The following is a 24,878-nucleotide window of genomic DNA, read 5'->3' as shown; positions in this document are numbered from 1 at the left end:
AGATTCTTGTGCCATGGCTTAAGAAGGCCGCATACGCCTTAAAATACAGTGGCCTAGCTGTACCGAAGAAAAAAGATATTAAAGGAGTAACACTGCTTGAAATTATGCCACATCCGCCAACTTATAATATTAGAAAATATTATTTTTTTACAATTTTTGGTCTTCCAATTTGTTATAGCCGTCATGCGACTCGACCTTCAACGAAAGCTCAGATCTCTTTCAGCTATTCCTTTTTACTTTAGACTCAAGCACAAGCATTAGGAAAATGTTTAATCGGGTTGGTCACTAACTTTTGACAGAAATACACGTTTCTAAACAAATAAAACAAAAAAAGATATGCTCGGGGTAACCAACACATTTGTTTTGTTCTTGTGCCAAACGAAAATCGGTCTTACACGAGTAATGAGTTTACAACATGTTGAAACATCTGCAGAAGAAGCTCTTCCTCCGAACTTCCGGACAAAGCTACTCAACTCAATAAAATCCCAACTTTTCTATACTGTCCCATAATGGGACACCTAGAAATCTGCCGCTCAAAAAAAAAACGTGTGGGTTCAAAATTCTAGGTACATTACCTGTGAAGTTGGCAGCTGGGTAGTGATTAACCGCTGCCACTGAGCACCCTTCTTATCAAAAGAGAGCCGCTGGCACAGCAGCCCACTTCAGTGTGAGTGGAGCTTCTCCTACAGATCTGATGTTGCAACAAACTAAAGTCGTTGAGAGTTTGAGAAACACAGGGAGTGGTCTATTACCTTCTCACTCCTCGTTGTTTGATCTTCGGCGTTCTCACCTACTGATGCCACAACCTTATTGGCCATGGATCCCAACTGGGACCTCCCACACTCTAATTAGAACCCTTTAAGATCCGAACACACACCCAAAACAAAATGCGCATTGAGCGCACAGACACACTGCTCGAACTCATAGAACCCACAACCAGTCGACACTCCCCCTCACGCCAATTCAGCCGGGCCGACACCACCCTCGTCAAAGTAGGCGCAAAAACGAACCCTCGAGACTCCCTATTACACCAGCTTTCTCCAATGACGTCCTGACCGGCCAGTATGCCCACACTGTTCTGAAGTTCACTGTACCGACTGTCCCGACGTTCGTACGTCACGGAACCCTTATTCATTTCGCCCTCCCTCGTTACCAACGCCCTCGGAGATGGACGCGGTGTGCAGATCCTCCTAGGGTGCTTAAAACCAGGCTAAAGTCCCTTCTTGTCGCACACGGAGATTCGTAGACCATCACATTGGAGCTGGGGACACGGAAGTAACTGAACAATTTCTCTCTCTCTCCCTCTTATTGGCTATGGAGCGCTAATAAGATGCTCGAAAGTTGTCACGCCCGCGTTCCTTAGGTTAGCGGCGACTGTATACGTGACGTGCTCCTGACCCACATGGATAAACTTAAAACCCACGCATGTGCCATCACGAAAACATCTCGTATTTCTCACGCGGGTTGTCAGAAAGCTGTTTCTGTTATTTGGCGCCAGTAGGGTTTGCTATGAACGGTACGCGAAAGGGTGAGCCCCAGCCTTGCTTGAAAATACATCCAGCGTCGTCACATTTTCAGGACCTTTTCTTAAAGATTTGACTGTTTATTTAGAACTTAGTGACCTCAGGGGACGCAATTAGTAACGGGATAGTGTGCAAAAAAGCTTCGCTCTGCTCGCGTAAAAATATGCTTGAATGAAAGAACTTCTTTCAGAGCGCCACTCAAAGGAAGCGCCTAGAATAGCTGACTAGATGCATATACTACATCTGTATATTTCTGCTTTTTCGTGTTCTCCCACGTTTTGGCGGGAGATGTAATCTTAAAGGTGACGCGCAACTTCTGTGCAATCGTGAGCATTAGGTTACCCGCATCAGTTTCCTCGTTAACCGAACAAAATGTAATATACCTCATTCTGTTGCGCGTGGAGATTTAAAGCAAGAAAAACACACAAACATAGATAGAGGAATGTGCATTTGGTTAGGCCACGAGCTTTTTGTCTCTGTCAAACTTCGAACTTCAGGAAATGGCCGAGAGATCAGAGTGTTTATTGTATACAGACCTTTGCCCCGCAAACTTCGTACAAGTAGAAACATTAAAACTGTCACGTTTTCAATTTTGATATTAAGAATGAAAGGAACTTGTGTTTGCCTATAGGTCACGATTTACTAGCTTTAATCAATTATTTTCTAACGTTATTTTAGTTATCCCTTATATACAATGGGATCATACAGACAATAATTTGTACAAAAAAGAGTAAGAATGTTTGGTTCAATTTGTGGCCTATCTACGCGACTGGTAGGTGACAGACTACAAATCCAGTAGATGCCTTGTTTCTAGCGCGAGCCTTCCACCTTTGATTAGGGCCGCGTAATGGATCGATTAACCAACCAATTACTTGATTAATGCTTTAATCGCGATTAATATTTTTACCCGTTTAATCGGTAAAACTTTGACGATCCAAAGGAAAGTAAAATTAAACGCTTTCACCACGCAGACGTGCACGAGTATACCTGTATGAAGGTCCAACGGGTAAATATTTTACCTAAAGTAAACTGTAGGGGCGAGATTTGTAACTCCAGACAATTGCAGAAAGTTACCCGTGTCCCGGCTACTTCAATGAAATACGAGTGTCCGTTTAGTTCAGCAGACTATTGTAAACAATCAAAGGAGGTCGCTCTTGCCGGAGAATATAAACAAATCTTTTTACCTCATGCAGCTGAAGTAAATATTTCTGAGTGTGAGTGTCTTTGAACTGTTCTCAACACCTCGAGGTTGGTCGATAATCGAAATTATATATCGCGCCGTTTATAAAACAATTAGCAGAAGCAAAAAAGAAGGAGAAGAAGAAAATAGTTTTGACTTTTTAAAAGTAAAATGCATGAAGATGAACGAGACCTATAAATCGTTTCATTCATCGATTAAAGGGTGGCGATTAATCGGGTTAAATTTTTAGTCAACGCCCAGTCTTACCTATGATAGTACTTGGTCGCAAGTGCAGTCAAAACTCGGCAAAAGGAAACAAGCGCCTGCCTGCTGGAAGAGCTTCTACTGAATCCTTAACCTGTTACTAACTGTAGTTCAGTCATTGCAAGTTTCCTTAAATCACCTAGCGTCAGCTTTCACGCCAAGTGCTTTCACATCGTTCAATGTTCTCCAACAGCTCTATGGCTGTACTCTCTAATCCGCTCCACGATAAAATAAAGTCAATCACTCGCTTATATTTATGAATCAGCAATGAAATCAAAGGGCTCACTCATAAATTACTGAAACATTACACTTCCCTAAAAAAGATAAATTCCCTAGATGTTCGTCCCGCCTCAGTATACCTAGATGTAACTAGCATTAAACCATAAGCTTGTTTTTAAAAGATTAGTTTATACAATTATGTTAATCAGACGTGAGAGTACCTTTGGGAATACCAAGGCTCATTACCGACCGCTTCTCAACAGCGTGGCTGGAGGAAAGCGAACAGAACCCCTGTTCTGGTTGACAACCAGAGGTATAGCCTCCTCCTCTTCACACTCTTGGCAAGAACATGACATGCGCGTTTTCTTTTTTTTTCAGATTTTATATCAAAAATGTGTTGGTGGCCACCAAATATTATCACTTGCGTTAGTGCATGAAAAGATCACTTCTAGACACACCTAAATGTTCTTTTTCTTAATAATAGCATTTTGTTTCTAAGAGAAAAACAGTAAAACATCGATCGCTTGTTCTCGCTGTCAATGTGGCGCTGTGTACATGTCATGCTCGTAAAATCAGACATGTATACCAAGCTATCTAAGATACCACAGTCAAGCAAGGGCAAAACAACACAATGTCATCAAAACTGCTTCTCAGCGTAAAAAAAAAAACTACGCAGCATTTTTTTTTTTTTTTTTTTTATTTGGGAAACTTTAGGCGGGGCAAAAATAAATTTCAGTTCTTGTCCTCAACGGAAGTAAGGGGAGTAAATGTCCGGTTAGAAACAAGAAAAAAAACTGAAAGCACATGTACAATATCAGAAACATCCGCGGTGTTTGATCTACAACTGGCGTGCACCTCTGCCTAACACCAAAGCCGTACATGTAGAGATTGACAGCTCTTGTGACCAACCACTAGCCACGAATACTCCCCTAGCGGAGGCAATGAGCCTAAAAAATATCCTCCAATCACAATTTCTATGTAATGATGTATTCAAGTACTGCATTTCAGCACGCTAGAGTTGAAATTAGAGACTCTTCGTATCTGAAAGGGCAACGCACGTGACATGACGTTATTCTCACGGCGACATTCAGAACGCACTCAGTCTTTCCTTTGATTGCACTCGCGGCCGCGGCGGCCACGCCGGAGTTGACGCTAAAAACTGCGGATTCGGTTCCGTAATAGTTTTGAGCCAAACCCCGAACACGAACCCGACATTCGGAGTTTCGCCTCACATTTCAGGAAATTTTTCTCGTCAATGTCACCTTTCCAGTCTCACTAAACGCACTCAGCACCTTGAAACCCCTCTTTTCTATCAATCTCTTACAATTATAGATTCATGTACCTTCAACCTCACCCAAAAAAAAAAAAAAATATATATATATATATATATATACCTGCGCCGCGCTACGCGAATCCTTCAAGGTCACCTCAGCTCATTCTTATTTCGCAAGTTTATCACGGGGGGAATATGCGGCGCTGGCGGCGCCGCCGCATTCGCCGCTCCACCCCGGCTCCTTCTAGCTCCACCCATTGACCAGACGCTCTTCATATACGGCACTGCCTAAAACGCTATTAAATTTAGTTCGGAACACCTCGTGATGGCAGGTTAATCGTAACTCCGTGGTGCACGCTCATTAAATATTTAGTATCGCGTAAGTAAAAATACTTGAAATACCGCGACCCACGTAGCATTAAGGTCATTGAGAGCACGAGGAACGCCCGGCGAGGCGAGTGCTGTGCATCTCATTTTCGCTTGGCAGCCAATGAAAATGCGGCATTAGGGCGGAAGATACAGTCGCAAAGAGGGAACACGATAAGCCACGCCCAACGTTTCTTAATCTGTTCCTGACTAGATAGAATAAGGAAACCAATGGAGGTCACACAGGTATTGCCAAAGCATAATTTGCTGCTCCTTTCGAGAAAATGATCGGGAAATAAATTATTCAATCTGCCTTGTTTTTCAAAAAAAAAAATGTATTTGCAGCTTGGCACGTTCTAGGTTCTAACGCCCCTAAAATGTACTATGTATTCACTATAAAACCTAATGAAACAGACTCCATAGAAATATTATGTATATAAAGTATAACTGGATAATTAAAACACGTTCAGTGAATATCTAAAAAAAAAAAAAAACTTAGCCATCTTTTTGGGTTTGCATTCTCGTCTTTACTTTATACGTCCTCTTCTCACAATTTTGATTTATTTTTAAGTAAAAACATTTCGTTTCTAAATATGCATCTCCCGACGTCGTCAAAACTGAGGCTGCTTTGTCACGCAAGTCAAAATAACCATAACGTGATTCGCCGCGGCGCTACCTACGAGTCTCTACAGCTAAATAAAAAAGCGGCAGATAATCGGACATTGTTCGGGGTCCAACGATATCAGGTCAAATTGCGGCTTCGCGGTGAAGCGTAAGGCCTCCGTCGTGTGAACGCGAACACGCGTGGCAACGAGCTATAAATCCACAAAGCCGCGCAGCTCGAGATCGCGACAAGTTCCCTCGCTTTGGACGCCCTCGAGCCTGCGTTTCGCAAACAGATCCTCGATAACCGGGCCGCAGTCCTGGATTTCTGCTACGTCCCCTAGGGAGGGCTAGCACGCGGGCATAGATTAAGCACGAGGGCTGCGTCAGTGTTCGGCTGGGACTCGGGTCCTTGCTGATTGGACACGAATCCCAGCTCGAACGTTGAGGCAGCACTCGCGTCCAATCATGTGCTTGCCCCCGGTAGGTGACGTAACAAGCTCGGCGCTGTGTGGCCTCGTTATCCCGGTGGTGGTTGGCTTGGCCAGGGATCCAGGCGCCAACCACTTTTAGCCGCACTCGAGAACGTGTTCGAGTGTATCGCCCAGGTTCGGTATCGCGTGGCGGTACGCGGCTTTCCCGAGTCAGGCTGCAGGGCAGTGTCGCATAATCCCAGCCACCTGTCACCGATCGACGGCTGGGTCGGTAGGTTTCTGTTTGGCAACGGAAAGGTGGGGGGTAACCGCGAGCTTAATTAAATATTCTGTCGTTTCCTGCGACGTTGTAGATCGCCTCTCGACAGTCTCGGTGACGCTTTGGCGACAGCGATTACGGACAAGTTTTTGGACGCTTCCGTTTTGGAGTCCCCCGCTGACGTCGGTGAGGCGAGGCGAGGCTAGCTGATTCTTTTTGTCGCAAGAGATTGTGTTTTATTCGCCGAATTCTATGGGAAAAAACTTGTCACGAAGAACAGCCATATAGAGCCGTCACGAAGGGCTGTGACGTCACACGACACCACGACGTGGTCATGCCATCACTATGACGTCACCGTGACGGCATGACGTCATCGTGACGCTATGACGCCATATTGACGTCAGGACAACGTCACTGATGTAATGACGTAACAGTGACGTCATCTTGACATCCACGTGACGTCGCCTTTATTACTTGTTGATGATGTCTTAACATCACGGTAACGTCCAATGAACGTCGTGATAACGTCACTGCTACGTTATCACGTTACATGACGTCATGCGTGGTCTCAATGGCGTCGTGACGTCACGGGAAGTCACAAATACCCCACAATAACGTCATTGTGTCACGTGACGTCACAGTCTTTCTTCTGATGTCACAGTCGAGTGACACTGTGACATCTTTTTCGGCACCATCAAGCTTGCTACTGCAATACGCCTCGCAAGTGGGCTCATTTTCGTCTTTTGCGCATGAGAAAGGAAATAGCGGTGACGTCAGAACGCCGAGCACTGATTGGCTGATCGCGACCCCCTATCTCAGCGTCGTCTGCTCCTTTGCAACGTCGTCTGCTCGCAACGTCGTCTGCGTCTGTCTTACCTTTCCTGCGACTTTCGGAAGTACAGGTCTTTACGAGCGAGCTCGACTTCGCCTTTCAGAGAGGGCAGACGAAATAACTCGAGCGGTACGTTGTTTTTGTCTAACAACTAGCAGACGCGCATCAAGGAGGGAAGTCGAAGGAGTCACTGGCGAGGTGTCTTCAGGCGCCGAGGTTTGTTTGCTAAGAACCGAGAGGTGAGCGTGTTAGTGTCCGCAAGTTCACTCCCAAATACTTTTTCCCTCCTTTCGTGTGCGGCGAGACCCCTCATTCTTTAACGGCGTCGGCGGGTTGGCGCAGTTAACGTCGTCTGCTTTACGTCGGCTAGTCAAAGCGATGGCTGCTTTATCTCTCCTGCGTCTGTCGGAGATTCACCGCTTTTTCACCGGCGAGAGTCACCGTTTCCTCGAGAAACAAGGAGATAACAAGAGGAGGAAATTGACCTCTTAATCTAAAATTGAGGTCAGCGATCAAAGTAAAATACGGGAAGGGTTCACTGGGTCGCGCGGGCATATCCCATTCAGCACGCCAGCCGGTCGTGGGCAGACGGTCGCCGAGTCGCGGAGTGCCTGCTAGGCCTAACTGCCGAAGCTCGCTTGGTCGCGTTCGGTGGAATCGTGGCCGTTGAATTTTTCCCGGGTGTTTGTGGATCCAGCGTTCTTGTTCGTCGTGGTCTGTTTCAAGTACTTTTTACTTTTTTCTTGCTGCTTGAAGTCGGGACGTGTGAGAAGCGTACGTAGAAAAATAAACGTCCGTGGGTCGTCGCGACCGCGACGCTGTCGGCCATGCTGATTTGAACGTAAGAAGTGCGTAAGACAGCTTCGGAGCTGTCGTAGGATTTCGTCGTAACCTGCGCGAAACTTACGAAAATTTCGTTTCGTGAATACGAATTTGTTCCTAAGGTTTTGTCTTTCGCACATTTTTGGCGTAAGATCGTTTCGTGAATCTGGCCTTTGCACTTCCGAAAGTCTCAGGAAAGGTAAGACAGACCCAGACGACGTTGCGAGCAGACGACGTTGCAAAGGAGCAGACGACGCTCAGATAGGGGGTCGCGACCAGCCAATCAGGGCTCGGCGTTCTGACGTCACCGCTACCCCCTGCGCAAGAAGCAGACGAACTTGCCCTCCGCATAGACCACGTGCGAAATGTAGAGCGCCATCTAGTAGCGCGCCGAGAACTACATCCGCCATCTTGGTAGCGGCGAGAAAATGAAACCGGTGATTCGACCGGCAAAGGCCCCTCGTGAACAAGCGACCGCGCTCCTTGCGAGGGATGCGATGCCAACGTGTCGCTGCGTTCCGCTGTGGATGCAGCGATAAACCTTCGATTTGTACGTGACGTGAACGCAAACGTGAACAGCGTTCACATTTTTTTTTTTCTTATCTTCATTTGTTACTTCAGACGCAGCTTTTGACGAAAACAGTCCGTGACCACGTGAAGAAACATGCGGACATTATGGCGCTTCGTGAAGCCATTTACAACTATAGAACTGGCCCCTAATCTTTTCACGAAGTTGTACCAAATCTGTTTCTGAACTTGTTTTTCCTCTTTTATGCACGTTGTAGTGTCGGCCTTTGTTTCTCTTGATGCGCAAGCAGCTCAATGCATGCGGACGAGACCAAGGCTGTTAAGCGAGGCGAGAAGATGACAGTTTTAATAATCTGTCAAATAATAACCAACTATAATTGAAGATGCGTATTGTTAACAGTGAACAACAAAAGCTAAAAACACCACAGAGCCCTCAATTTAATGTCATATATTTAAAACAAAAATTACTTTGGAAATCCAGAAACCAATCTCACCGCTTTGCAGAGATTGCTATACATATAATCTGGCGTCGATTAACGAGGTTTGTGAAACACTCTTAAACTAAACAGGAGAGTTTGTTGATAAAATATTCTTGAATATTTAAAGCGCGGTCATGTAGAATAGAAAATACAACATATACGGACGACGTGTCTGTTTGCTCAACACTTACAGAGACGAGATTTTGCTGTCTTTTTTGTCGAACGCCTCGTTCGATTACATCGAACGTGGCGTTCGACTTGGGTTCATCGCAGTGGCTACAACTTCGATGTCGGCGGCGGCGAAAACGTGCGTTGCGGACGTCGAGGAGAGCAACACGGGCGGTGCCAACTTCATTTCCCAATCTCCTTTTTTTTTTCTTTTTTTTTTTTGTCCCAGCCGAGGGAAAAATATTGTTTAGTGCAAAGACGCTCAGGGTTTGTTTTGAGAAAGTCAGAGCAGTTATACTGCCAGGGTTGAACTCATTAATGGCGCAACATCCGTCAGCTGTGCTTGAAGTCAATGCTATCGCAAACAAATTTGAGCTCAATGCCAAGCCCCAAAAAATATTGCCCAGGGCACAGTTTTTTTTAGAGGAACACAAAGCTTTCCACCAGAAAAACTTTCGCCAGTAACAATTAAGAAAAAAACTAACCTTGAGTCGCATATATTGTCGTGGAGCAGTCTACCGCGAAACAGTAAAACTTCAAGCGTATTCGCATAAAAGAAAAAAAGAATTAAAAGTGTCGTCAGAGATGAAAGGCATGACGGCGAAGTCCTTTGTCCACGTTGGGTGATCGGAAGTCAGAAAAAAAATTAAGTTTCCGAATCGTGCTTAGTGGCATAGCGTCCATGGAAATGCTGCCAAGCCGAAACTTATGATACTTGACGCTGCCTAGATGGTCGCGTGCACAGTGCTGCCAGACTACCAAGCAGTTTCGCATACCGTCTATGTCTTTAGTACTGGTAGTTAAAAAACAGGGGAACTTAAAAGAAGTGAAGGCGACTATACAGCAGTCGCAGCAGTCGCTTTCACTTCAAAAATCTCAGAAAAAATTTTCGGCTCATCGAGGAACGTTGTTAATTTGCCACCTCATGTGCTAAGTTAAGATGCATGTAGGTGCATCTCAGATTACCTTTATCCTATTTTATCGAAACATTCGCGTTTCAAACGCTAAAAGCGCCTGATTTCTTCCTTCGACAACCAAATCTTCTCAGAATTATTTCGCGCCGCCGCAGAAACAATGCGTAAAACAACACTCTTTTTTTTTTTTTTTTTTTTTTTTGCTTGAAGTGAAAACACGAATACACTATCAACAAAACGGTTGTCGTAGGGTACTACACTTGGGGTAGTCAGAAGCCGTCACAGATATCGCTACCCCCCCTTCGTTATACTAACAACTCCATGGGCAGTCACACGACACGCAATCAGCAGGTAATCACAGTGAGCACCCCCAAAAGCAACATGGCGGCTGGCAAGCGACAGTGGAGCAATACGACTAAGGCCTAGCGAGCTGGACTGCTTTTTGCTAAAATACGATTCTCAAGTGCGTACGCCCGTTCGCTGCCTTCCGTGCGCACAAAGCACTCCGAAACGCGCCTCGAAGCACCGGCACCGCACCTAATACGAGTAGGGGCGACGATGTGAGGGGTGGGGAGGGGGGGGGGGGGGGGCGCATTCGAGGGGGTTTGTCCGCGATTGCTTTCGCGAGGCCGGCTGCATTTACTTCGCGGCCAGAAAACATTCACAGAAGGAAACAAAATAGCGACAAATGGAATTATGTCTTTATTGAACAGAGCATCTGCTTGCTGTGCTTGCCGCAAGTGATCCGGCGTTTTCGGTTGACAGCGGCGAGGAGAAGCATCGCCGATTTAAGCGGCGTCGGTTCCGATCGTTCAACGCTCCTGCTCACCTGTTAGCATTCGTTATCCACTTTCAAGTCCCTGGTAATCCTCACCGCGTCTGTGCACGCACTTGGCGCTATTCACCGCACGGAACACCCATTCAACTGGCTATGGGACTGATCCCATTTGGACGAGAAGCCGAGAAGCGAACCAGACCGAACCCTTTGTGGCTGCTACGCGGAGCCATGGAACGGCTCCATGTTTTTCACTCAAATAAGTAGACACATAAACGCGCAGCTCCTTGAATTGGGCGGCGCCACGCGCCACCTAACGGACAGCGCTCAAACTAAAGAAAAAAAGAAACCAGCAATTCTTGCTCTGAGCGCCTCGCCAGACAATGCCGTATTACATATCCCACGCCATACTGCACTCATACGCGACATACAGACAACACAGCATTTTATACATCAACGCATTCAGAAACAGCACAAGATACAAGATCACATATTGACACTCTGCATTTCTAAACACACGTCTAGTCGACACCACCAGCTTATATACTGCTGTATTTTATGTGATCGATTAGGATGGTGACCACTGTCATATTTTGCATAAATACGAAAAGACTGTGGAAGATTTAGCCGTATATATTCTTTTACTCTGCTGCCCTTGGGAAAGCGCTCGTATCTCTATTGTAGGGCCATTGCAAAAGTGAACTGCAGGTTATAAATAAATTTGAATAGTCGCTACACGTCACATTTTGAACAGATTCGTTTTCTCGCTTGCCTACACTTCAAGTATACAGAAGCCTGTTTAATTAATTGTATTAATTATCGAAACCAATTTCTGCAATGACAACTTTCTGAACACACTGATGCATTTTCTTTTCTCTTTTTACATATCCAGACTGACTTTAGCGGCGGTTGGGTACGCGTTGAGTACACTGAGCACGCGCAGGTGATTTTAGCGAAGCCCGTCCGCCGGTCCTCCCCGAAGCGTTATTTCAGTTTTCTTCTTTTCGCTAAATATCCGTTCTATGCGCTCGCGCTCGCGCCAAGAGGACAGTGCAGAATTGCTGCTTTCGGGCCCGTGCCTTCGCCTGCAACGAACGCGAAATACGTATGCTAAATTATCTAAATCCTGGTTGAGACAGTAGTGTTTGACTGCGTGCGTCTGACTGCGTTGCGGCAGCAAGAAATCAGGGCATCCCTGCTGCTTATATCGCGTGCCAAGATGATTCCTTGAATTGGATTCCACGCTTGATACGAAGCACAGACGTGCCGGTGAGTGGATTTCGGTTCTCGACGCAACGCTGTCAAACGCTAGTGTCTGAACTGGCCTTGTTTGAAGCATTTTTGTTATCGAGTATGCTCGATGAAATGTGCCAAATGAACCAGAGAAGGCGAATTATGTACCTCGAGACAGAGAAATAGTGAAATACACGGACACGGACATGATCCCAGATATCTGTGTACGTTCGTCCTGTCCGGCCTCAGTCGTGGTGTTCAATGCTTCATACTTCACTGCACTTGAAAGCAAAAAAATTGGGTACGACAGGCGCGCAAGTTCGGCGGAACCGAGGAGGCCGGTTGCAACTGATCTGCACGCAGAACTGACCGATCACACCTTTATTGAGAGCACGCTCTTTACTGAACCGCACAATAAAAGACGACGAGAGTATCTCGTCCGGCGAAAATTCAAGTCAACTCACGCCTGTGCGTGGCTTCCTGTGCTTTTCTAGATATTTGGTTAAATTCCTCGAGCACGACGCCAGCTGCCAGTTGTTTACTGCTGTACATGGTAAAACTTGCGACGGAACCAAAAAGGACAACCGCGATACTTTTTATCTGCCTCGGGTTTTAGTAGGTGCCTACCAAGCAGGGTGTCGAACCGGAGCCGAACCGAACCGAAAACCGGAACCGAACCGTTATTTTTGGCCGAACCGGAACTGAACCGAACCGAAATCTTCGCCGCCATCTTGGAACTGAACCGGAACCGAACCGAAAAAAAATATAATGTTAACCGGTTCAAAACGGTTCAGGGTAATTTTTTTTGTTAGTATCACAAAATGAATATATGGAAATAAAAATCTAGCAGCTGTATTTCCATCTATTGATCAAATCGTCATATACAGAATTGCGATGTATATTAAATTGTAGGTTTTCGTAGCGCCTTTGTATTGTCACTAAAATTAACCATGTGTCACGCTTTTACGTGACGTCATGGTGTCAACACATTCTGTCAAGTAACGTCACGTGACTCACTGCGTCAAATCGATTTATTTTGAGGAAGTCATTATACTTCGTTTCACCTTAAGTCCAGACACAGCCGACCCTACGAGCTGATGTGACCAATGAGAGAGCATCAAAAGCGCACCGTCATGGTATTCGTTATGTTTCTGTACGTGTTCCATCATCGCTGAACCAATCATTAACAGAAAAGGCCCAGCGACTTGCGCTTTTGAAGTCTCTTGAGTGATCCCTTAGCTCGTAGCGTCGGCTGCGTTGGGACTTAAGCTGAAACCAAGTATAGATGTATTGACCTTGTTGACAACGTGACGTAACATGACATCGCGATTTTGCACCGAGAGTCACATAACACCGTGACGTAAGCGATTTTCATTACCCAGAGTCGAGTGCTCGGGTTCTTGACAATCGCCAAACATTTGGGCAACGGCTCATGTTGAATTAAATATGATAATAGCCAACTCTAACAATATCTGAAGCTCAGCCCCAGCTTTTGCTTTCCAAACCCTAGCGCATGACTATGATGAACACTGACGGTATATAATTAGCGTCACATCACGTGGCCGCTTGTTCAAATTGCGACTTGAGGAGGGGATAGACAGTTGTCTCTTTTCTTTCTTTTTTTCCCTATCTGCTATTGCGCGGAGGGGAAAACTAATGGATGTTTTCGCAAGCTATCAACGTCAGGGGTTACTTCTTAACAGTATTCACTGTAAGCACAAAACAAAATGTTGCACGACCAATTTTACATCATTCAGGCACCCAAACATTGTTTCGTTGTTGCTGAACTGCATCCGAAAGATGTCACCGAGAACAGAAGTATTGAAATGACTAAGTGCAACTTATTAATATGACGTAACATAGAACTACATATGTGTACAAAAAGGATACTTGATCCCAGTGGCCTTAGAGGGAGAGCCGAACGTTGGCAGTCTCTCTAAGTCTCGCACGAACGTCGTTCTCAAGTTAATGGGGAATTGTAGTAGACCGTTTCCGCAGCCCGCTAAGCACCCGGATAGCGCTCCGTAATCCGCCACAAGACCTTGAACTATGCAGATAAGGCTGGCGGCGCGCATGCGCAGCTGCGGTGTTTTCTTCAGGAATAACGTAGCGGAGGAGAAAAACGGTCTACTACAATTCTCTATTGTCCAAGAATATTTCTATACATTTACTATATACTACTTAGAATAACTCCCTAACGTTAATAACTGAATAAACTTGGCTTTGCTTTTTTTTTCTAGGCGATGGCAGTTGCCAAGAAATTGGAGAAATATGGACATCGCTCATTCCCTCAACTCGGAGCCAGAAGCGGCCATGTAGCCTGGTACCTATCTTATGCCGCCAACGTTAATCATACCCCCATGCTGGGGTCGGAAAAGAAGAAAACGCGTCCTGAGCTCCAGGCATTGTTAGATTTCGGCTATTCTCATCACCGCAAGAGTTGGACACAAGCCACTACCCAAGTGTCCACCAAGGCATTGCTTGTTAGGAGCCGATTTACAGTCCTCACGCAGTTCTCGTGTCCAGTCATGCATAAGCCGCGTTTGACTGTCGTCAGGCGGGTGGTTTTGATCGCACAATTACGACATCAATCTTTGCGAAGGCAAGAATAAAAGAAATAGTCTCATTTTATCCTCGCAATTTCACCGCGACAAACAAGCTTGAGAATCAGTGGTGGCCTGTGCGAGTATACTTGGGCAAGACTAGGACCAGTACGCCTCTGAAACGCCATGAACATTCCAACCCGATATCGTTTTATGACCACTTTAAACTTCGCGGAGTGCAAAATAAAAGCAATGGAGGGTTGCTGTTAGAATGTGACAAATTAAATTGTCGAATTAGCACACCCAAACAGAGGAAGCAATTCCTCAGGAATACGAAATATTCTCTGGAGGAGCAACAAAAAACTCTCAGCCTTTCCACTCTGGTGAAGAAGGAAGACCAGCGAAGCTGTACTATGGTGGGAATGCTGTATGGCCGGCCGAAAGTCGGCAAGCAAGAGTGGAAAGGCCCTGGAAAGGTTGCCGCCATCTATGCGCGACAGCGGCAACCAGACAGCCGGCAAGCCGGTTGCCTGGTTTCCGCCGTCGTTTATAGATGGCTGTAGCTGTCCAGAGTTTAGTGTCATCATTTCTTTGCTGATGGACACGATACTGGGGAAACTAGCCCTTAACAGCTCCGCGGTAAAAATAAAATAAAATACGTGTGTGTGTGTGGGGGGGGGGGGGGGAGGGGTTAGTTTTAAAATCATGCTGTGTTGTAAAGGTTCCTCTTCCCCGCACCTCCGACGCAGACCAAAAAGCGTGGCCCCAGAAACTAGATTGTTTGCAAAATACACTCTTGCCAAAACGCACGTTTTTGTCGTGCCAGACGCTTGCGCCGTTCCTCACGACAATGCACTAAGAATAATGTTACATGCCTTTCAAACACTTGGCTTTCACTGAGCTTTAACCACCTGCAGCGTGCATTTTGCACCATTGAATTTGATTTTCTCAGCAAAAAGAAATCACAATGACCACCATATAGTGTGACGACGTCACGTGCATACCATGTTAAATAGTCCCGCTCTCTGGCGAACATCGCTTTCTGGTGAAAGCGATGTTCGCAACACTAGCAATAGATGTCCTAATTCTAAAGTTGTGCAGCATTTATAGCAGTCTCGCGATGAAATACGGCAGCCCATAGAGATGCTAAAGCGCATGACTATTGAAGCATAGTGTTGCAAAGTGAGGGCCCAAAACAAGTGCAGGTAAAACCGAATATAACATTAGCCTCCCGAGGCAGTATTTCGCGAAGTTTCGAGCTCATGGAAGCTGATAAAATAAGAATCTTTGTCTGTCCTTCGCCCTATTTATGTAAAATTATAAATTTCATTGCGTGCATTTTTACGCATATCTTTTTGCAGTAAGGCGTTCTGTAAGAAATTGTTTAGAAAAATAACAATTATTAGCTTTCTATTTTTGAACATTTCATGAATTTGACTTCCAATCTATTATGTGAGCACAAAGCCCTCTTTGGCGCACCCTGGAACCCGTTGTTTCACACTGTCAATCAGCAAACAGAAAACACTTTTACGCAGACTCCACAGCTCGCGTAGTTTCGAGAATCGTCCTTCCGTGTCGGTCTCAAGCGGTTTTGTGAACTTCATAGAGTAAAATTTATTGATCATTATAAAAATGCATTTAATTACTAACTGCATAAATAAGGAACCGACCACCTTAAAGCAATTCCCCCCCCCCCCCCCCCCCCCTCCCCTGTGCCGACCTTTTCCGGCGTTTTTATCCTCCGCAGGTACGTTGTAAGTGATTTGGGACAGCCTTATGCACATTTCTGAATTTGAAGCGAATTTAAATAACTATATGTTCCTCACGTATATAGCTTCTCAAACATATAGAATTCTGTTATTGCCCCTTTATTTACGTGATGAACATTACTTTTATGTGTCTATGGGCGGGATAAAAACAAGTTACACAGGAGCGTGCGGCGGAACTATGACAATTACGCACGGAAATCATCAGAGAGTGTCCAATTAAGTAGCTGCCATGTCGAGTAGAACGTGAAATACTGCTTCGTTTTACTTAAAAAAAAGAACCTTGGAAGACGTTTAAGCTTCGCCTTTAAAAGTGGAACGTGATAGCGTTAACGGGCCTCGTTTGCATCGCCTTGCCGTGCAAGCGTGCCTCGCGTGGCCTAGCCAAGAGCGTCTGACTTGCAACCGAAGGGTCGTGGGTTCAAATCCCGCCTAAAATTCTTCCATCTTTTTTTTTGTTTTTTTTTTTGTAAGGCAAAGGAATCACTTTATAAAGTGAACTCATTTGAGCCATACAGCGACCTTTAATTCGCAGTACATGGCATGTTTTAATCACTTGATTCCACGCGCGATGTCACGTTTCACGTGAGCATTGTGGGTTGTTTGCAATTCCTGCGCGAGGGCATCTAGCTGCGACGTCATCACCCTATCGACCAATCAGGATTTTTCAGTCACGTCACCGACATCGGCTTTTCTGCGACATGAGCGCCTTATCGCTGTCGCATTAGAACCATCAGTTAGCAAGGGTGACACTCATTTGCCAATTATATTGACCGGCATCTTGTCAAGAACAAACCTCAACAGGCAGGCTATGCCTGCTTATCCTGTATAAGAAAATGTTTACTTGGGCAAGAGCTATTTTGGGCCAGTTTCGATCTGAGTGCCAAGGTGCGTATAGATTAGAGTGAACAATTTCGATCACTCCTTTTTGCATGATTAGTCGCAGGCATCGCGGTGCTGAGCGTAAACAATGTTTGGTTAGAAAAACAAGCCTTGCGATTGCCGCTCGCTGTTTCTATAAAAAATAGGCTGAAAGAGATTGTCCTAAAACTTTTTTGACATTTTGAAAATTTCATTGCTTTTAGCTCAGTTGTGTCGTCTTTATATATATTTTGTGAAACGTATTTTGTAAACCATATTTCATGATATATATGGCCACGAGGTGCCCATTTAATGATTTTATGTGCTGTAATTAATTTCTTAGTTCAAGGACACAATCACCATTTGACTTTTAAAACTGCGAAACAAAGTTGCACCAATCACGGGTATTTTATGCAACCTACCACACTTCGCGACATTTTATACCGTGTAAATAAATCAACTTGAACTTTAGAATTTTACTTAAACACGACGAAAGGACAGGAAAAGACTGTATAGTTCTAAATTTGAAGCTGATCTATTTACAGGTATGTACCAACAAGCTCATCTCTTTACTGTTGTATTTTTGATTTTGATTCAGGTAAAGTATACGGCTACTGGTAAACAAAGGGTTGTTTAGTCGTATGAAGTCGATGTTATTTACGTTAATGTAGATTTTCTTCTACTGTTGCGTCGAAATTAAATAACTGAATTTTATATTTTTGGTACCTGAAAACAAAAGTGAATTGCAGGATGATAGAAGAAACTATATAATTAATCGTTTCACGGCGTAAATAGTGTTTACTGCCAGAACAACGCGGAAAATATATTCTCAGTTTAGCGGTTCAAACCGGTTCAAACCGGTTGGAACCGGTTTGAACCGTTATTTTTTGCTCCCCGGTACTGAACCGGAACCGAACCGAAAGCCGTGAACCCGAACCGGAACCGAACCGATAAAAATTTCGGTTCGACATTCTGCTACCAAGGTTGCCTGTACTTGTTTGTTTTCTGCCAGTTTAGGCGAACTGAGCCACACGCTTGTTTCGACCGGTTCAAATTTGAATATATGATAACCAACGCACAAAGAAAACAAGTTTAAAGTACTTTTTGAGATTTTTGAAGTGACTTTTACTATTGAACGACTGCATGCACTTGAATGTTCAATTCAAGAGTTCATAAAACGTCACTACCCCGTGCTTGTCACCTGCCAACAGGGTGCTAACTCTCAATGGCTCGAGCCCAGTGGGTAGTTAAGTAAGCCTGTGGGGTAGTTACAGCCGTCAAAACGCACGATGACGAGGGGGTGCTCACTTTTTCTTAGAGTGTAGGTCGACATCTAAGCAAAAGCTGAAGGTCTGATTGAACGAATAGGGATAGGCGCCGTAAAAGACGGAACACAAAGTTTCAGGGCAATAGCCGTTAAATCCTGGAAATTAGCTCCCCACTATTACACTAAAATTTTAAACGAAGGTTGCGGGTTTCACTGGTTGTTGATCCAATGGCAACATTAAACGTTGTAACAAAAACAAAAACTTGAATGAAATATTAAAAGACGAATACCTTCGCGTTTTCGTCCCCTCCAATACTTTCTTAACGAGTTAAACAAGATCCAGTTCAATACTATCCTTCGTGCCTGTTCCATTACCTTCGAGGCTCTATTCTAATTGAAAAGTTACGGCTGGCTTGTTTTCTCTCTAAGTGTCTTTCCAGTCAAAGAGCGCCAACTGATCTGCGGAGGACTCTAAGCAGCTATCATTGATGTAAATTTAATCACTATACCCTAATTAGGAAAACGCTCGATCAAGGGAATACGCGACCACTCGCTGTATAAATATTCACAGCATCAAATTTGTTCCCCCGCGGTTTAGTATGACGACACGGGAGGGAATTTCGAATATCAAGATAAAATCAATGAAAAACTGGGCGACCCTCGATTCCGTGCAAGGTGCAGGTCCCGACCCGCGCATGTCACTAGCTAGAAGAAAAAACCGCGCCTTTGTCTCGGCTGATGAGAAAGTTCTTTAACATTTTCACAATAAAAAAGTGAAATCCGTTTACAACTCCCTGTAACGCCGAATTAGAGCGAAGCTCTTGAGGAGGAGGATGGAAGGGTGCTGAGGGGGGTCACGTGACCTCGGGGGGGGGGGGGGGGTCACGTGATCTCGGGGAGGGGGGTGACGTGATCTCGGGGAGGGGGTGGTCACGTGACCTCGGAGGGATCACGTGAACTTGGGGAAAGGGCCACGTGACCTCGAGGAGGGGGTCACCTGACCTCGGGAAGGGGGTTCACCTGACCTCGGGAAGGGGGTTCACGTGACCCCCCCCCGACCTCGGGAAGACCTCGGGTTCCTTCGGGAGGACCTCGGGTACCTTCGGTGACCTCGGGGAGGGGGGGCCACGTGACCCCCCCCCCCCCGAGGTCACGTGGCCCCCTCCCCAAGGTCAAGTGACCCTCCTCCTCGAGGTCACCGAAGGTATCCGAGGTCCTCCCGAAAGAACCCGAGGTCCTCCTTAGGTCCTCCCAAAGGAACCCGGGGTCCTCCCGAGGTCCTCCTGATGTCCTTGGGGGGGGGGGAGGTTTCGCGGTTACGCCGACGCCGCTCAAGTCAGAAACGGGCGCCTAAGAGCAGCGTTCTAAAACAATATTGCTTCTCTTCCCACAAAAAATAAAAAAAAATAAACAAAGCAAAAATATGGAGATGATATATGCAATTGTTAAAGTGGACCTCACCTCCACTCAGGCTAGCATATTCCAATTCCACGCTTTGGGCACACGTAGTTTAGAAGACATCCTGACGTTCTAGTGTCTTTGACGTCGACGTCAAAAACACTAGACGTCGTCTCGCATTCATGCGACGTCGACGTCACAATTATAAACTAGTATGAGGGAGCTCGTGAATCATCGGATGTTGCGTACTCTGCACGAATTTCATAAATTCAACTACTCGTTTTGTTGAGATGTACAGATTTAAAAAAAAAATCTGAACAACGTGTGCGTGTACACGCACACGTTGTTCAGGGAACGGAGGCAAAGTCAAACTCAAATTTGGGACTTTTACGTGCCAAACCAACCAAACGCCTGAGAGGAGCACTGGGGATTACTTTAGACAATCTGGTGATCTATTGACGTGCATCTGAAAGCTCGGTTGCAAGGCGCTTTCTTTGCACTAAGTTTCTGGCAGATTGAGAGCACCTCGGCCGAGATTCGAACCCGACAACTTGAGATCCGTAAGCCGGCCCTTTGCTCAGACCAGTCCAAACCGCACCAGTTCGAACCAGACTAGTCCAAACCAGACCAGTCGAAATCAGACCAGTCCAAATCAGACAAGTCCAAACCAGACAAGTCCAAACCAGACAAGTCTAAACCAGACATGTCCAAACCGGACCAGTCCAAATCAGACAAGTCCAAACCAGACAAGTCTAAACCAGACATGTCCAAACCAGACAAGTCTAAACCAGACATGTCCAAATCAGACAAGTCCAAACCAGAGAAGTGCACACCAGACAAGTCTAAACCAGACATGTCCAAACCGGACCAGTCCAAATCAGACAAGTCCAAACCAGACAAGTCCAAACCAGACAAGTCTAAACCAGACATGTCCAAACCGGACCAGTCCAAATCAGACAAGTCCAAACCAGACAAGTCCAAACCAGACAAGTCTAAACCAGACATGTCCAAACCGGACCAGTCCAAATCAGACAAGTCCAAACCAGACAAGTCCACACCAGACAAGTCTAAACCAGACATGTCCAAACCGGACCAGTCCAAATCAGACAAGTCCAAACCAGACAAGTCCAAACCAGACAAGTCTAAACCAGACATGTCCAAACCGGACCAGTCCAAATCAGACAAGTCCAAACCAGACAAGTCCACACCAGACAAGTCTAAACCAGACATGTCCAAACCGGACCAGTCCAAATCAGACAAGTCCAAACCAGACAAGTCCACACCAGACAAGTCTAAACCAGACATGTCCAAACCGGACCAGTCCAAATCAGACAAGTCCAAACCAGACAAGTCCAAACCAGACAAGTCTAAACCAGACATGTCCAAACCGGACCAGTCCAAATCAGACAAGTCCAAACCAGACAAGTCCACACCAGACAAGTCTAAACCAGACATGTCCAAACCGGACCAGTCCAAATCAGACAAGTCCAAACCAGACAAGTCCAAACCAGACAAGTCTAAACCAGACATGTCCAAACCGGACCAGCCCAAATCAGACAAGTCCAAACCAGACAAGTCCAAACCAGACAAGTCTAAACCAGACATGTCCAAACCGGACCAGTCCAAATCAGACAAGTCCAAACCAGACATGTCCAAACCAGACAAGTCTAAACCAGACATGTCCAAATCAGACAAGTCCAAACCAGACAAGTCCACACCAGACAAGTCTAAACCAGACATGTCCAAACCGGACCAGTCCAAATCAGACAAGTCCAAATCAGACAAGTCCAAACCAGACAAGTCTAAACCAGACATGTCCAAACCAGACAAGTCTAAACCAGACATGTCCAAATCAGACAAGTCCAAACCAGACAAGTCCACACCAGACAAGTCTAAACCAGACATGTCCAAACCGGACCAGTCCAAATCAGACAGGTCCAAACCAAACAAGTCCAAACCAGACAAGTCTAAACCAGACATAACCAGACATGTCCAAACCGGACCAGTCCAAATCAGACAAGTCCAAACCAGACAAGTCTAAACCAGACATGTCCAAACCAGACAAGTCTAAACCAGACATGTCCAAATCAGACAAGTCCAAACCAGACAAGTCCACACCAGACAAGTCTAAACCAGACATGTCCAAACCGGACCAGTCCAAATCAGACAAGTCCAAACCAGACAAGTCCAAACCAGACAAGTCTAAACCAGACATGTCCAAACCGGACCAGTCCAAATCAGACAAGTCCAAACCAGACAAGTCTAAACCAGACATGTCCAAACCAGACAAGTCTAAACCAGACATGTCCAAATCAGACAAGTCCAAACCAGACAAGTCCACACCAGACAAGTCTAAACCAGACATGTCCAAACCGGACCAGTCCAAATCAGGCAAGTCCAAACCAGACCAGTTCAAACCAGACCAGTCCAAACCCTAATCGTCCAAACGAAAGACGACTGCGTGCACCAGGGCAATAAATGCCAGCGTATTTCCAAGACCGCGACAACCCTAGGATATGTTTGGCGCTCAGTATACGCAAATTATCTAGAGCCGCGGTCACGGCGCTAATACATCATATTAGAGACAGTTTACAGACACTGCCAGAGGAGTGTTTCTTTCCTGGACGAAGAACCTGTCACTTTGGTCGTACAAAAATTGCCTGCTGCTGACATGTTCGAAGCAGGTATGAAGCATACATACACTCTAAGAAAAAAGGGAGCGTAACTTGCTCCCTCAAGGGAGCAAATGCGCTGACACAACCATTGGTCCCCTAGGGGAGGAACGGTGACGGGAGCAACCCTTGCTGCCCTACCGTTAGTCCCTTAAAGTTGAACCCCTAGGAGTAACTTTTGCACCCTTGCGTTTAGGCCCCTGGGACTAAATGTTGTGTCCTTACCTTATGTAGTACCAAATTGCGCGCTTACACACCCAGGTGGCGCTAGTCAACGTCAAATTCAAAGTTGGTAAAAAATATAGCATCGCTGGGGTAGATCGTTTCGGCGCTTATTACATTCACATACGAACAACGCTTATTTCACATTCGCACACGTTGTACACATTTTAATATCGACAAGGAATTAGAACACACATGACACACACAACACACACACACTACACACACGCGACGAGACACACGCGACGACACGCTATTTCAATCGTCACCCCAAAGCCTACCCATGCGCCTTTTATACTGATTATATAAGGGGAGTCGTTTTTTCAGTGACCATCTCAACCGTGAACGGCGTTACAAATATGGTGCTGCTTTCGTACCAATATTGTTCTCCAATATTGTTGCTAAACTTTCCAAGGAGTTTATCTCTTACAAAGACGTAACGGTACACACAGTAATTATTTGTGACAGTATAAAACAGCGTCCCCATAGGCTCCCAGGAGCCGTGTTCTCGCTTCCCCGCATAGCTTCCCCACTGTGCGCATGCGCGTCTCCGTGGCAACCCCATCATCTCTTTCGAAAAAAAAAATATTGTAAAGAATATTAAAAGAAAAGAAACCAGAGTTTATCTTTTTTTTGTCTTTGGAAACGTTTTTACCACGTGCTAAGTGATAAAAAAAAAATTTCTACGTTACAGTTAAACCAAAAAGAAAATATAAACGTTTTCAAAGCACGTTCAAAAGTATGCAAAGGGGAAGGACGCCAGGACAATGCTCGAAAGCGGCATGGCCAGTGCATCAACAATGGCTGCGCTTGAGTCAGCGGCGGCTTCCACGACGTAGTGGTACGGAGGCTGTGATCGTTATAAAGTTAGCTTTAACCCTTAAACATGCCCCCTCTTGCAATTTGTGATGCTACGATTGTCTGTGGATACATCCCCCGCGTTCCGAAACAGTAAGTGCGTCGCTAACGCTGACCATCGGCGATGAAGTAGACGCAGCCATCTTGTCCGCGCGTCTTTTGCTTCCGCGCTCTTGCTCCCCCGTGCCTTTCGCTGCTTTTGCTCCCGCGCGCCTTTCGGTTAGTCCTGGTCGAGTACAGCTAGTCCCCAGCATTTGCGCACGGTACCTAGCTCGAACCAGATGGTCTCTTCGGGGAGCAAATGGGAGTTCAGAGGACCAAATGCTGCCGTTAGTCCCTTGAGACCATCTTTTTTCTTAGAGTGTACGTTGGAGGCGTGCCCGCAGATAAGTCTGTGATTCTGTCTGCAGCGAACATTGCGTCTTTTGTATAGTATTTCTGAGCAGCGTGAGTCGCAGCGTGAGTCGCAGCTTAAGTGCTATCGCATTGCATCTCCTTTGGCAGCAATTTCAGCAGTTTCTATCCCAAGAGTTCTAGCGCTGTCTTCGATCGGTTGTCTAGACCGCGTGCTATGACATCCGCACGACGGTCAGTGTGTAAATTAATCTCCCTATGCGTATAAGTAACGACTTTTTTTCTTAAAGAGCGCCGCTTGCTCTCCTGGGACGAGCATGATCATGGGTGAGTGCGAGAGAGCGAGAATTAGAGAACAAATGTCGTGTGCGACGGAGGAAGAGGGGGAGGACGGTGAGTACGTCTATTAAAGTCCTCTTGTAGATATATGAAAGTAAGGCAATTCATTCTTCAAAAACGTTTCCTCTTCGCCGGTGTCTTCGCTCAAAAATGGCATCCTGCAGCCTGGGAGATACGCCGGGAGGGGGAGGAACGCGCGCTGGCCAATTACGGCGTCAATGGGAGAGCGCGTAATACTGTTAATGACCGGCATCTTCGTCCAAAAATGGTGTCGTGCAGCTAAGGAGACATAGTCTGGGAGAGGGAGAATTGCCTCCTTCGTATCCTTACCAAGAAAACTTAATAGGTTCACTTGAAATGGTTCAAAATAATTCAGTTTATTTTATCCTATCTAACTATAACAGAACTGTAAAAGAACTTGTGTTGGGCTAGTTGGTGTTGACTGTATTGAACCATGGTTAAAAGCGCTAAAAAGACGTAAAGAAGATAGAAGACAAACACGGACGCTATTCACAACTGTGCGGGCGCTACTCACAGTTTTGAGTAGCGCCCGTGTTTGTCTTCTATCTTGTGTACGTCTTTTTAGCGCTCTTAATCATGGTTCAATACATATAACAGAACTGTCAGCTTAAGCTCAATGAAATCTAGCCTCAACCTACCAACGCTAGCATCTCGCCGTAAATTATTTCGACTATGTCTATTTCCCAAGCTCTTTCATCACCCATA

At 45.7% G+C, this 24,878-nt stretch overlaps 3 protein-coding genes across 3 annotated transcripts in view; 2 read left to right on the top strand and 1 right to left on the bottom strand.

Annotated features, from left to right (window-relative positions):
- Nucleotides 1–20,412, bottom strand: part of LOC120843396 (octopamine receptor Oamb) — a 243,256-nt gene extending 222,844 nt beyond the window's left edge. The window contains exon 1 of the mRNA XM_042290367.1: nucleotides 20,331–20,412. Within this exon, the coding sequence (XP_042146301.1) occupies nucleotides 20,331–20,412 (82 nt within the window). The remainder of the gene's footprint in view (nucleotides 1–20,330) is intronic.
- Nucleotides 20,411–21,748, top strand: LOC121835847 (spermidine/spermine N(1)-acetyltransferase-like protein 1). Its single transcript, XM_042290365.1, has one exon. It carries the CDS (start codon nucleotides 20,411–20,413, stop codon nucleotides 21,746–21,748), a length of 1,338 nt encoding a protein of 445 aa, XP_042146299.1.
- A 7-nt stretch (nucleotides 21,749–21,755) lies between these two features.
- The window catches only part of LOC121835846 (salivary glue protein Sgs-3-like), a 64,995-nt gene continuing 61,872 nt past the window's right edge, over nucleotides 21,756–24,878 (top strand). The window contains exon 1 of the mRNA XM_042290364.1: nucleotides 21,756–22,098. Within this exon, the coding sequence (XP_042146298.1) occupies nucleotides 21,756–22,098 (343 nt within the window). The remainder of the gene's footprint in view (nucleotides 22,099–24,878) is intronic.

The sequence above is a fragment of the Ixodes scapularis genome, unplaced genomic scaffold (genome assembly GCF_016920785.2).
Source record: "Ixodes scapularis isolate PalLabHiFi unplaced genomic scaffold, ASM1692078v2 PGA_scaffold1__304_contigs__length_218370807, whole genome shotgun sequence".
NCBI classification, from domain to species: domain Eukaryota; kingdom Metazoa; phylum Arthropoda; class Arachnida; order Ixodida; family Ixodidae; genus Ixodes; species Ixodes scapularis.
Note: the sequence above shows the minus strand (reverse complement) of the source record. Positions and strands in the feature narration are given on the sequence as shown.

Coding starts and splice junctions, on each gene's coding strand:
- LOC121835847 (XM_042290365.1), top strand. CDS start 20,411: ATGTCCAAACCGGACCAGTCCAAATCAGACAAGTCCAAACCAGACAAG.